This window comes from Hypanus sabinus, chromosome 22, assembly GCF_030144855.1.
Source record: "Hypanus sabinus isolate sHypSab1 chromosome 22, sHypSab1.hap1, whole genome shotgun sequence".
In the NCBI taxonomy this organism is placed as follows: domain Eukaryota; kingdom Metazoa; phylum Chordata; class Chondrichthyes; order Myliobatiformes; family Dasyatidae; genus Hypanus; species Hypanus sabinus.
The window spans coordinates 59,864,306-59,877,658 of NC_082727.1; the positions used below are offsets into that span (position 1 = coordinate 59,864,306).

Consider the following 13,353-nt stretch of genomic DNA (forward strand, 5'->3'; position numbering starts at 1 on the left):
CGGTCTGTTTTTATCCAATCATGTCGATCAAAGCTAATTGTGTAAATAGCTACGTTGAGAGCGGATGTAGAGGCGGGGTTAGTTTTCAATCCAATTTTAAAACAGTTTGTTTCGCTTTGTACTTGCTCTACAACATACCCTTTACAGTAGACTACCATGGTACGAAAAAGCAATTCCTTTGGCGTTGTTATATGGCTCCTCGTCGGCAGTGGTAAGTTTTTAAATGTTAACATTGAGTTGGGGGGTGTTGGGAACTATTGGTAACTTCCGCGTTTAGTAATAAAGATAAAGCGGCCGCAAGGTGTGCGCGCAGTAGAGTCCTGTCAACTCCAGTTCAAACAGTTCCGGGTGGAGTATTTAATATACAGGGAGTTCTCCCCAGTGCCAGACCATTATGAATTTGAAGAAATTATTTCCACGCGCTATTTCGGTGTGGTCAAAGTTCTAAGTAGTGAAGTTTCGGCTTCTGTCGTGTATGGGGCTGGCTCTTTTGGGGCTCCCTTCTGTAAGAATCAGATTAACCGAAGAATGCGATTAACCTAAGAATGCTAACACGAGTTTTTCCATAACATCCAAAACATTTGTGCCAAAGAGCCAATTTTTATCTCTTCGAGCAATGACCACGTGAAGAGATTCTGGCGTGATAAGGTTCCTCGTTAGTGACTTGAAACTTCCGATTTCCATTTTGAGTTGTGCTTTCACGGTATGTTTAGGTATGTTTAGGGGCGGGGTATTCCTCTAAGATGTGAACATTTCCTTGTAATTAGACACAAATTAAATGTTGCTGCTGAAATTATCGTCGGATTTTGGTTGTGTATTTTACTTTTTGCTTAATAGTTGTTCCTAGTCTGTTAGTCTTTAACGCGGTCTGTTTTTTTTTAGAAAATCCCGCCCTCGACCAAGGTTCAAAGTAAATTTATTATCAAAGCGCATATATGACACTATATACAACACTAGGAGTCATTTTCTTACGGGCGTTCATAGCAAATACAATAGACAAGTTGGCCCAATAGTTGTCCAGCTTACAGAAATATCAGGATGATGGTAGTTTCCAGCTGTTTCTGCTTTGCTTAAAAGAAATTTGGAGGCATGAAATAAAAACATACATTGGAAATCCTGAAAAGATGGGAAATGCTGGAATAGTTCATCAGACTGGGCAGCGTTTGTGGGGGTAGAATTCGACCTATTGCAGAGTTTGAGTTGAAATGTTGGCCATTCGTCCCCTCCAAGCCTCCAGCACGTACAGCATCCTGGCTCTCCGAATGGTGGTCAGGCAATATTGATGCGGAAGCAATCTATATGGTGCCTTGCAAAAGTATTCAGCTACTTTGCTCACATAAATGAGTATTACAACCATGGATTTTTGATAAATTTAGCTAAGAATTTTTATTTGTGAACACATGCTCATTTTTCTAAAGTCCCCCCCCCCCCCAAACAGGCAAAATTTTAAAGCATGAAAAAACTAAAAATTCAAAAGCAGAAATGTCAGCAGTTCAAAAGTATTCATTCCCCTTTGCTCTGTACTTAGTTGAACCACCTCACAGCCATCAGAGCCTTTTGGATATGTCTATATTAGCTTTGCATAATGTGGTGGAGCAAATTTGCCCATTCCTCATGCAAAATTGCTCAAGCTATGCCAGGTTAGTTGGGGAATGGTGGTGATCAACAATCTTGATGTCTTGTCAGATGTTCAGTCAGGTTAAGGTCAGGATTCTGGGACACTGAAGGGCATCAGTTTCCTGCATCTGAAGCACTTCTATGGTGGCTCTGGCTGTGTGCTTGGGGTTATTGTCCTGCTGAAAGATGAACTTCCTTCCTGCTTTATGCTTTCTGGCAGAGGCTAACAGTTTTTTAAATCCAGGATCTCTCTGTATTTAGCGGAATTCATCTCATCAATCCCTTCTCATCAGTGCTGGCAGTGGTGGAGTCAGAAAAGATAGGGTCTTTTAAGAGACTCTTGGATAGGTACATGGAGCTTAGAAAAAATAGAGGGCTATGGGTAACCCTAGATAGTTCTAAGGTAAGGACATGATTGGCATAGCTTTGTGGGCTGAAAGCCTTGTATTGTGCTGTCGGCTTTCTGAGTCTAATCCTGACCATACTTTCAGCCCCTGCTGCTGAAAAACATCCCCATATCTCCTCCATACTTTACAGTAGGGATGGTGTTACCTAGCTGGTGCACTGTATTAGATTTATACTACATGTACTGCTTAGTGTTGAGGCCAGAAAGTTCCACTTTAGTCTCATCTGAGCACAAGACCTTTAACCACATTTTTACAGTATTTTCTAAGTGATGCTTGTCATGGTCCAGTCTGTAAAGTCTACGTTCCATTTCATGGTTCAGTCTGTGTACTCCAGACTCCGGGTCTTCCGGCTGTCCCTTGTTTCAGTTGGGCTTAATCATAGGCAAATGATTCTCATATTGGGGCTGGAATACAAGTAGCCCTGGGTTCGAGTGTGGTTGCTGGTTCATCTCGTCGGTATCCCGTCCTCACCTCCGTGTGGGTAAGTCAGGCTGTTCTTGCCGTTAGGGACAGGATCTGTCCCTTCCTGTCCTTCATGTTCAAGGCTCCGAGGAGGTTCCAGTCCATGTCCAAGTCCAAGTCATAGCCTGGGCCCTGAGTCCCGGTCTCATCCAGGGCTAGTGTCTGTGTCCAGATACACCTCTCCCTACTTCTGCTTTGCTCTCCCTCAACCTAGGCTCTGCATTCCTGCTCTCCCTCAATCTAGACCATCTGAGCTTCATGACCTCATCCAGCCCTGGAGTCCCGTGTCCTGCCCCCACATCCAGTCCTGTTGCCTCGCCACTTCCAGTTCCTCGTGTGGGTCCAGAGTCTGAGCCCAAGTCAAGACCCAAGTTCCGGGTCCCTGTCCAGTCTCTGGCTCGGAGTCCTTGTCCGGGTTCCTAGTTCTTCGTCCAGGTCCCACTTTCCTACTCTAGTCCTAGCCCTGTCTCCTAGTCTTGTCCAGTGTCATTTCTTCCCCACTTCCCTTGCTTTCTTGATACAGCTAGTCCTCTCCCTAGTACTTCAGTGTCTGTGTCTTGCATTTGGGTCAGTTCCCAATGCCCACCTTATGACAATGCTTTGCAAAGTCTTTATGGACAAGGGTTTTTTTTTATTCACCATGGTTCTTTGCCACTCTTCCATAAATGCCCTTTTTGTGCAAGGCCTTGGAGATTGTGAAGCCATGATCTTCATCTCCAGTTGCAGCTTCTCAGCTCACTTGGCGACTGCTGTCGTCACAGTAGCCTGTGTTATTTTTCTTCAGCAACTAAGTTTAGAAAGGCAGTCTGAGCTAGACAGTGTGGCAGTATTTTCATATTTTTTCCTTTGTGTCTTTGTGGTGGTCTTGTACCTGTCCCCAGATATGTGCTCTTCTGTTATCATTTTCCTGACTTGTCTTCATTTTGGTTAGTGTTGAAAATCTACCATTCCCCTGGACCATATAAAGGGGTATTTATTATGAATTCACTGAGAAGGGGTGATCCTCCAATTTTCTACATCAACAAAAAGGGTAACGTGGCTCTTGAGAAAAGTTAGCATAGTTATGCCAAGTGGGTGAATACTTCCTTGGCCTCACAATTTTGGTTTATAATTTTTAGTATATTGACAGGTTTTGGAGTTTTTCATTTGACATGTACAATGTTTTGTAGGTTTTATCAGAATCCTAATTCAATATTTGTATTTAGAAAAACAGTAAAATGTGAAATTAGTTGTGCAGGCTAAATACTTTTTCAAGGCACTGTAATGTGAAAGTCAGTAACATGGAACCTTTATCTGGTCCCCACAGCTGCTGACTAATTTGCTGCTTCCGTTTTGTTCTTGATTTAGTGATGCACTGAATACTTTAAATTTATCTCTCAAAGCTGTCATTGCAGGCCCTTGGGTATACGTATTTCACTGAATAATCGCTGATTTTTTTTTAAAGAATAAAACAATGTATAAAAGTTTCCTCACTTTCTGTTTGGAATAGCCAACTGACATAATGTGTCCATTTTCACTGCATCCATAAAGGTAAACCCAGATTGTATTCTTGCAGTCCTTGTGCCTTTTTCTGCCCAAAATATAAAGTAGATCTTGCATTGTACAAATTATACCTGAAGGCAATAGCATCTGTAATCAATCAGATTAATAATTGTTCAGTGCTGTTGTAATATACAACATTTTGGGCTTGTCTGAGTCATAGTAATATTTGAAATTACCCTTGTTTCTTTAAGCCATTCACTCAATCTTCGGACTAAGCTGTGAAGAGTAGATTTTCACATGGGATTCTGTCATTTATCAATCTCTGTTGAATAAAGTTCGAGCCGCAGCAGTTTTCCACTGACTGAAGTGCTTTTGGTGCTCTTTGCTTGTTTTCAGCAGTTATTCAAAATGCTGTTGAAAATTAAAGGAAAGGGTTTTCTCTGTGAAAGATCAAGTTTTCTTTTTTTTTTATTCACAGCTCTCACCTGGCCCACTTAATATTTTAGTGGTATCAAATTGGCAGACTTTCTAGACTATTGGCTGTTGCTCCTGTTAATACCCCAACATACAATTCTTAATTCCTATATTATGAGGCACAGTAGTACAACATTCTTCATTGAGCAAGATGAGTTTAAAGTAAGGGTTCCCAACCTCGTTATGCCCTAGAGCAGAGGTCGGCAACCTGCGGCTCCGGAGCCGCATGCGGCTCTTTCATCTCTGTGATGCGGCTCCCCGTGGTTTGTTAGCTTTTGAAATGTAATTCGAAATTTGAAGATTATGGTGATCTTGTACAATCTAAAAACTTTGTGGAGACCCCATTTCCTGGCACATCCGAACCAGCTCACAATTAGCCACCGTTCCGGCTAAGGGAGACAGCCTACGGGGGTTTGTGAGTACGTGTCTTTTGGAGCATCCGCGCCCACGGGGACGGGTTGAGGGAGGCTTTAAAGCAAGGCTGTTTAGTTCGAATAAAGTTACCTTTGACTGCAGTCTTTATTTTAGCGCTGTGTGTAGCACACCACTACAACGTGTTTTTTATCGCTATTAATATACATCACCACTGCCAATGCCTGACACCCGCCAGTGCACACTTCCTTTTAATTCTTCGATCCAAGGTAGGCTAACTATGGAGTAACCTTCAACCCAACGTCTTTTTTTCGGAGTTCAAAACGTTTTTGTTGCATGCAGAAATGTAATTTTGTTTTCTCTGCAGGAGTTCATCAATTTCATAAATGCAACACATTATAGTTTGTTTATACATAGCATAAAGGCAAAAAAAACCCGTTGTATGCAGTGTTATTTCATTTTAAATGTCAAACGGGTTTTGTGGCTCTCAGTGTTTTCTTTTCTGTGGGAAGCGGGTCCATATGGCTCTTTCAGTGGTAAACGTTGCCGACTCCTGCCCTAGAGCCTTACCATTAACCAAGGTCTCTGCAGCCCCCAGGTTGGGGAAAACCTGGTTTAAAGGTTTTAATGTCCATGTGGATTTTCAAAATAAGTGGATTATTGATGTTTTAATTACCCAGTCCAAATATTTTGCCTGTAAAACATCTGGGCTGGGACCTCTTTCACAGCTAGGAAAGGTCTCTGTAGGCCACTGGTGTTTGTGGCTAGGACACCAACCAAGCCTAATGTTATACACCCTATCATCGTTGTATGCGTCTTCAGACAATGCGGATTCACAGTTGTGTGAGGAACCTATTTCTACCAACTTCTTCTTGTATGCGTCCAAAGCTCAGTAATGCAAGGAGCACTGCTTTCCCGCCAATACAAGTCATGTGTGCACGCCTCACAGTCTCACTCGCGCCAGTCTTGCATTCGTTTTGGCAGCGTGTGGATGTGCGATCTTGCACTCTTAAACTTTTGTTTTTACCTACAGTGCAGTGATTTTTGTGCTTGAAATATTTAACTATGCCTCCTAAGTGTCCAATGTCAAGTCTTGGGCTATCAGCCAAGTGGCAGAGAATCGCTTTAACACTTGGGGGGTGGAGTTGGAAATTATAAACAGGGCAGTGTGAGGTGAAGGTAACACAGCTCTGGGACGCTGCTTTGGCCTGGGGGAGTCCACAATCAGAAACAAAGAAAACTGCTGAGAAAATAAAAAGTGTAGTGATTGATTCATCACAAGTGTCTTCAAAAGATTGTTACTAAAGTGCATAACCCAATTATTGCAAAAATAGAGAAAATGTTGAGTTTGTACATTGAGCATGAAACAAAGAAAAAAAAAACACTTAGTTCCAATCATCTGCGTGTGAAAGCTTTGTAAATTTATGGTCACCTTGTTCGGAGGCTAGTGAGGAAGTGTCAAGTGATATTGTTAGATTTAATGCAGATAGGAGATGGTTTTCTAAGTTATGTTGCGCCCGTGGCCCCCTCCTTTTTGAGAATCGCAGGATCGCTATTGATTCGGGTCAGGAGACCCAGGAAATGAGAGAGAGACACGCAGATTCCTCAACGTTTGGAATGTGTCCTGGGCCTCCGAGAGACAAAGCCATGGTTAACGGCCATTATCTCTTGGAGACGGAATTGTGTATTGAGTACTGTACGATTCATCGAAGCCCCCAGGCAATGAACCGAGGGGGTTGGTGGAGGGATTGCATCATCCCAACCTGATTGACATCTGAGACCCTGTGAGTCAGGATAAAAGAGGGTGTGGGGAACAACCCTTTGAGATGCACCAGAAGAAATGCTAGAACTCCTGTAACAGCGTAATAGCGAAAGCCGGTGGAAAAGCCCACGTGTGTCCTTTTTCATTTGCCTCAGAATTGGTGGGCCTTTACCATGGAAGCACGGCTTTAGCTAACCACAAAGGGGAAATCAGCCCCCAATGACTCTCGAAGGATTGACATCATAAAAGGAATGGGCAAGTTAAACATCCATCTTTCTCTCCAACCAAAAAGCTGCAGCTTGAGTGAACTTCAGTGACTTTTATATTTTCATCAGACAATACATTATCCCCTAGACAACGATAGTTATTATTGATTATTATTATACCCGCGCTTTTAGATTTAGTATTGACGACGCATATTATCTGTATGTTTGCATTGATATTATTTTTGTGTATTTTTATCAATAAATACTGTTAAAAATAGTACCATCAGACTTCAACGGACCTCTCTATCTTTGCTGGTAAGTGACCCAGTTACGGGGTACGTAACAGTTAACAATGACAGGCTTCACAACTTAGCTGTGTGTGGTGAGCAAGTTAATGCTGACCACGAAGCTGCTGAATGCTATCCTGTGCAGTTGTGGGCTATGTTAACTGAGTTAGGTGTAAACACCAAAGCAGGTGTTTAATGCAGACGAGTCCGTGCTTTTTTGGAAGCGTATGCCGAAATGCACTTGCATAAGTAAGGATGAAAAAACTGCATCAGGTTTCAAGGCAGCAAAGGATAGGTTGACTCTGCTTATGTGTTCCAATGCTGAAGGAGACTGTAAGATGAAGTCTCTTAGTTTACCATTCATGAAACCCCCGTGCTCTTAAGGGTTTGAGTACTGTACACCCTAGTATGTTAACTTACTGTGATTTGTTACATTGAATATTACCTTAAATTGATGAAATATATTACGAATGTTGCCTTGTGGTACTGCTTTTGTGTCGTATTGGTATGAAAATGTGAATCAATTACAGATAAAACATATTTAGGAATCCCTCCAGAACACATCCCTATTCTCCATTTAAATAATTATTCACATTATGTGTTGACTAAGGAATGTATCCCTGTATATAATGAGGATGGTGTATTTCACTGTACCTTTAACATCATAGGTACTCTAGTGATTTCAATGCTTTCTCATTTACTACTGTTCATGTTACAAGATTTTTGGCAATGAAAATGCTACAATCAAAGCTCAAAGTAAACTTATTATATGTCAGCATATGCAACCATGCAATTTGTTTCTCTGCAGGCATACTTAATAAATCCAAGGACCATAATAGAATGGATGAAAGACTATACCCAACAGGATGTGTCCAATGTGAAAAAGACAAAAGGAAAAAATAAATAATAATAAATGAGCAATAAACATTGAACATGAGGTGAAGAGTCCTTGAAAGTGAGACTATAAATTGTGGGAAGAGTTCAGTCAAGTGAGTGAAGTTACTCTCTGGTTCAAGAGCTAACAACTGCTCCTGAACCTGGAGTTGGGTGTCCTGTGGCTCCTGTACCACCTTCCTGGTGACTGCAGTCCTGGGGGTTCCTGATGGAGGCTGCTTTCCTCTGGCATGTGCTCTATGGCGAGTGGTTTACCCACGATGGATTGGGTCATATCCACTACTTTTGAATTATTCTGAATTTCCTACAAAGTTGCAGGGAAATGCACAAAATTGACTTGCAGAAATTTTCAATGTAAAATTCTCACTCATTATGTTTATCTACCCTGCAAGGAATTAATAGCTGTCAGGGGTTGTACCTGCAAATGTATGAAATATTCCTCTTAAAAAAAAATTAGTTGTCATGGTAATGCTCTGAGAAGTGGGGCAGGACAAAGTATTGTATTCAAAATCAAAATGGCTGATTTGTTTCAGTTCAATGTAGTACCAGATATTGCTTCATTTAAAAATAACAAATCCCAGAAAATTTGTCTAACCTAGGCCAGTGTAATTGTTTGAAAAGTTAGTGTCCTAGCTGACATTTGCCCTTCATAATGTGTTCATGACCATGTGTGGTTAGCTGCCTGCTGCATTGCTGCAAAGGTAGTGCTTCTAAAGCATGAAGTGCTTTGTCTTCACGGAAAAGTGTTATCAGTGGCAAGTAAAGATGTTTGTTCTCCCCTCAACTCTATGGTGGACTTTTGAACTGAGGCATCTTAAATGTGCATTTCTTGATGAGATTTATCTTGAACAGTAGATTGTGAATGAATAACCAACACTTCTGTTTGCAGTTACTTTTTCCAAGAGCACCCTTGTTTTGGCCGAAGGGTCAGCAGAAAAAAGTACAACCACAGTGAAGGCTATGCATCCCTCAACTGGACATACAACTTCTATCAATAAAAATAATCAGTTTATTGGAAACGCCCCATCCACTAATGGAACAGTTGTGCAGCAAAGTGAAACTCGGGCTGGCGACAATAACCAGACTTCCAAACCTGTGGACGATAAGAATACTGGCGACAATGTCTCACAGCAAAGTGGAACTCAGGCTGGCAACGAGAACCAGACTTCCAAACCTGTGGACGATATGAATACTGGCGACAATGTCTCACACCAAAGTGGAACTCAGGCTGGCAACGAGAACCAGACTTCCAAACCTGTGGACGATATGAATACTGGTGACAATGTCTCACAGCAAAGTGGAACTCAGGCTGGCAACGAGAACCAGACTTCCAAACCTGTGGACGATAAGAATACTGGTGACAATGTCTCACAGCAAAGTGGAACTCAGGCTGGCAACGAGAACCAGACTTCCAAACCTGTGGACGATAAGAATACTGGTGACAATGTCTCACAGCAAAGTGGAACTCAGGCTGGCAACGAGAACCAGACTTCCAAACCTGTGGACGATAAGAATACTGGTGACAATGTCTCACAGCAAAGTGGAACTCAGGCTGGCAACGAGAACCAGACTTCCAAACCTGTGGACGATAAGAATACTGGCGACAATGTCTCACAGCAAAGTGGAACTCAGGCTGGCGACAATAACCAGACTTCCACACCTGCGGACGATATGAATACTGGCAACAATGTCTCACAGCAAAGTGGAACTCAGGCTGGCGACAATAACCAGATTTCCAAACCTGCGGGCGATATGAATAATGGCGACAATGTCCTACAGCAAAGTGGAACCATGGTTGTCAGCATATCTGATGTGCTCCTACAGGCTTCCCAATCTACCACTGTAAACAAAAAGCCATTTGCCACTGATGCAATAGATGCCCAAACTAGTGCACTTGGTATTCGTACTACACCTAAAGTATCCTTCAAGTCAGATATCAACATCGCTGCAAAACCAGCTGTTGAAGATGATCATTTTATAATGTATCTGATACTGGGATTATTGCTTCTATCAGTGGTATATATTGCATACCACAACAAAAATAAGGTAAACTCATTAATTTTCTTGGTTTAATGTTTGTGCTGTGTTGTGTAACATAGGTGATCATGGCCTTTCTATGATGAGTCTTGACAATTTTTTTTCTAGAGAAGTGGTTTGGCATTGAGTTCTCCTGGGCAGTGTCTTTACAAGATGGGTGACCCCAGCCATTATCAATACTCTTCTGAGATTGTCTGCCTGGTGTCACTGGTCACATAACTTGTGATGTGCACCGGCTGCTCATACAACCATCCACCACCTGCTCCCATGGCTTCACGTGACCCTGATCAGTTTTGGAGGGGGGAGGCAGGGGTGCTACACCTTGCCCGAGGGTGACCCGCAGCCTAACTGAGAGGAGTGCCTTGCACCACCTTTGGTAGAGATGCATTTCCAACCTGCCAACCGTGGTTTAATATAGCAGTTCTAAAGCAGGAGTTCCCACTCTGGGGTACATGGATCCCTTAATGGTATTGCTCTGTGGCCTACAAAGGTTAGGAATACCCCTTCTAAAGGGTGTGCGGTTACAGAAAAGCTTGGATTTAGGTCCACATAATATCTGAATATGATGCATATTGTGGAGCAGAAGGATATCTAAAATGACCCATGGCATTGGGTTTGGTCTCCCTTGTGTCAAGGAATTCCACAAGTTCACCATTTCGAAGATCTGAGGGGCTAGGGCTAGTCCTGAAGAGTCTCGGCCCAAAATGTCAACTGTTTACTCTTTTCCATAAATGCTGCCCGACCTGCTGAGCTCCTCCAGCATTTTTTTGGTGTGTTGCTTTGGAATTCCAGCATCTGCAGATTTTATCATTTGTTATTTCAAATCTAAGCCTGTTAGGCAAGTCTACTTTATAGCTAGAGTGAAGTTGAAACTTTCATATAATTGCTTTATTTCATTTCAGGTTATCTCCTTGTGTCAGAAAGGTGGTCCCAAAAGAACTAAGCGGCCAAAGACTTCTGATTATCAGCGGCTTGATCAGAACTTGAGTGAAGTCATCACAAGTCTCAAAAAGAAATCCAACTTTAAGATGAGCTGAAATTTTCTGATACAAGCCCTTTGAAATCTAGCAGAAAATTCTTCTTTCAATGGAAGTTTTCTTAGTTACGTTATCACATGTAGGTGCTTTGATTCATTGTGTTTTTTTTCTTTTGTCTACTCGCCTCAGTTCCTCCTCCTTGCTGAGAAGGCTTGTCTAGTGCCAGGGGATTCATGCTCCATGTTTACATGAAGTAATATTTTTTAAAAAAAAAGACAAACTCGTTCTAGTGTGGACATAAAAAGCCAAATAAATGAATTGGATTTGTTTTAAATTTTGTTTTTTTTAATATAAGTTTGCACTAAGATTGCTTTGCACCAGTAACTCATGGTAAAATTTTGTTTTGCTAGTTGGATGACTCGCCTTAATTGTGGCACTTGAGTTTTTTTTTTAATCAGCATGAATCTTGTCTAGTAACTTGTGCCAGCCAACATCTAAGTCAGGGGTCTCCAAACTTTTTTATGCCATAAACTGAGGGGTCTGTGCACCCCAGTGATCTAGATCTTGAATCTGTGGTTCTTCAGTTTGTAACAATAATTGGGAAGTCTGAATATTAATATCAAGTTACTTAACCAGATACCTAGCTGATTAACTTGCATGCCTTCTACTTCTACTGTTTGATGATACTTCAAGAGATAACTGTTAAAGCAGCTTTTGCATTAATTTTATGGACTAAAGTGAGCTGATCAAGATTTGCTCAAAGTTAGTTTTTTTTCCCCTCAAGTCTATTCGAGTAAAACAATAAAATAAATTATTAAAAAAGATTTGCTCAAAGTAAGATGCACCTTGATTTAAATGGTGCCCAATGGTCCCTGCAAATTGTCTATCATTCAATAAAAAACAATTCTGTTTGATCTCAGAACACTTCCTGAGCAGAATTAGTTTGGTTTGGGATTTTTCTTCCCACCCTCATCTTTCTTCTCTTCTCCCCCCCCCCCCCCTCCCCACCATCACTTTCTCTTAAACCACTCTTAATTTATGATGTGGCATTTTTTTTGAGTTAAGATGACCATTGGTGTAGTGGCATCCCCACTAGACTGAGGCAAGTCGTCCTGGGTTCAAATCCAGCTGGCTCCTTGAACACTTTCCATCTGTGCTGAGCTGAGTGTTGAGCTAGCAACTCAACCTCATTTTAAAAATAAAAACAGAAGTGCTAAAGAAGCAGCAAGGTTGCCACCCCAATGCACCATGAGCTGGCATTGTTCATACTAGGTGATGGAATTGTCTTTGTGTGAATGGACCTGAAAGTATTGTGGAATTTGTACAGTCTAATTTCAAGGCATGAAAATTATATATTTTTTGAGGAAATTAGCATTATTTTCAGACTAAGGATGAATATAATAAGCATAATTAAATTACTTTGGAATTTCATGTAATCAGTTCTAATGTTTTTAAATTAAGTTGTTGCCATGTGTCAAAATGTAAATTGAATATTGTCCTACTTTGCTGTGAAAGTTTTGTGCAGCCCCATTGCATCTAAATGTATGACATCTCAATAAATTTTCAACTGTCATTTATTGATGGGGTGCTTTTTTATCAACATCGCAGTGTTTATAAGAGTACTTGATTAGTACTTGTCCTAGTACGCAAAAGATCTACAGTGAGGTCCAACAGGCAGGCAGGCTCTACTACAAAGTTCCATAAAGAAGGAAGAGCATGACGGAAGACATCATGGTCATCTACTGCAACCAAGGAAGACCCCAGTTTGTGATGCTTGTTCATATCAATGAACTTAACTCCCAATCTCGCTGGGTATGAGGCTGCTTGTCAAAGTGATGTAGGGTGTAGGGCTGCTGTCGCATGCAAACGGCTACGTGGAGCCACAGGTGAGAACTAAGTGGCTGGTGGGGATCAAAGGTGAGTGAGCTGCCCCAGAATGGACATGAGTCCCTACACCAGAGGACATCCCATACACACAGATGCAGAATATATTGCAGAACAAATTACCTCATCTGCCACTGCTTGCATGTTCAGATTCTAGAATTGTTTAAATGTATTTGTCGTCCCTTTGGCATTGAGGAGATTTATATTTCCATGGCCAAAAAATGTAAGGCCACTTTTCTAATTCAGATGATCCAATATTCTGCCATCTATCTTCTCATGCTCATCTTGCACAACCACATGATCCCAAAATGTAATATATAGAGTTGGGGAATGCTCACCAACACCCACCTTCTGAGGAGGTCGATGAGACCGGGACTTTGTACATTCATGCACTACAGATGCATCATAGAGAGCATACTAACATGCTGCATTACTGCTTGGTATGGAAACTACATTGTGGGAGACAGGAAGGCTGTACAATGTATAGTCAAA

General features: G+C 41.6%; 1 protein-coding gene across 1 annotated transcript; it reads left to right on the forward strand.

Annotated features, from left to right (window-relative positions):
• The first annotated feature begins 11 nt into the window (after positions 1-11).
• On the forward strand, positions 12-12,544 carry LOC132379664 (uncharacterized protein DDB_G0290685-like). Its single transcript, XM_059947882.1, has 3 exons — positions 12-211; positions 8,853-10,009; positions 10,903-12,544. Exons 1-3 carry the CDS (start codon positions 157-159, stop codon positions 11,035-11,037), a joined length of 1,347 nt encoding a protein of 448 aa, XP_059803865.1. The 5' UTR covers positions 12-156; the 3' UTR covers positions 11,038-12,544.
• Positions 12,545-13,353: the final 809 nt, after the last annotated feature.

Bases quoted from the DNA above. Each gene is read 5' to 3' on its own strand.
- LOC132379664 (XM_059947882.1), top strand. From the start codon at position 157: ATGGTACGAAAAAGCAATTCCTTTGGCGTTGTTATATGGCTCCTCGTC. The intron at 212-8,852 runs GTAAGTTTTTAA...TTCTGTTTGCAG, and splicing joins ATGGCTCCTCGTCGGCAGTG to TTACTTTTTCCAAGAGCACC. The intron at 10,010-10,902 runs GTAAACTCATTA...ATTTCATTTCAG, and splicing joins CATACCACAACAAAAATAAG to GTTATCTCCTTGTGTCAGAA.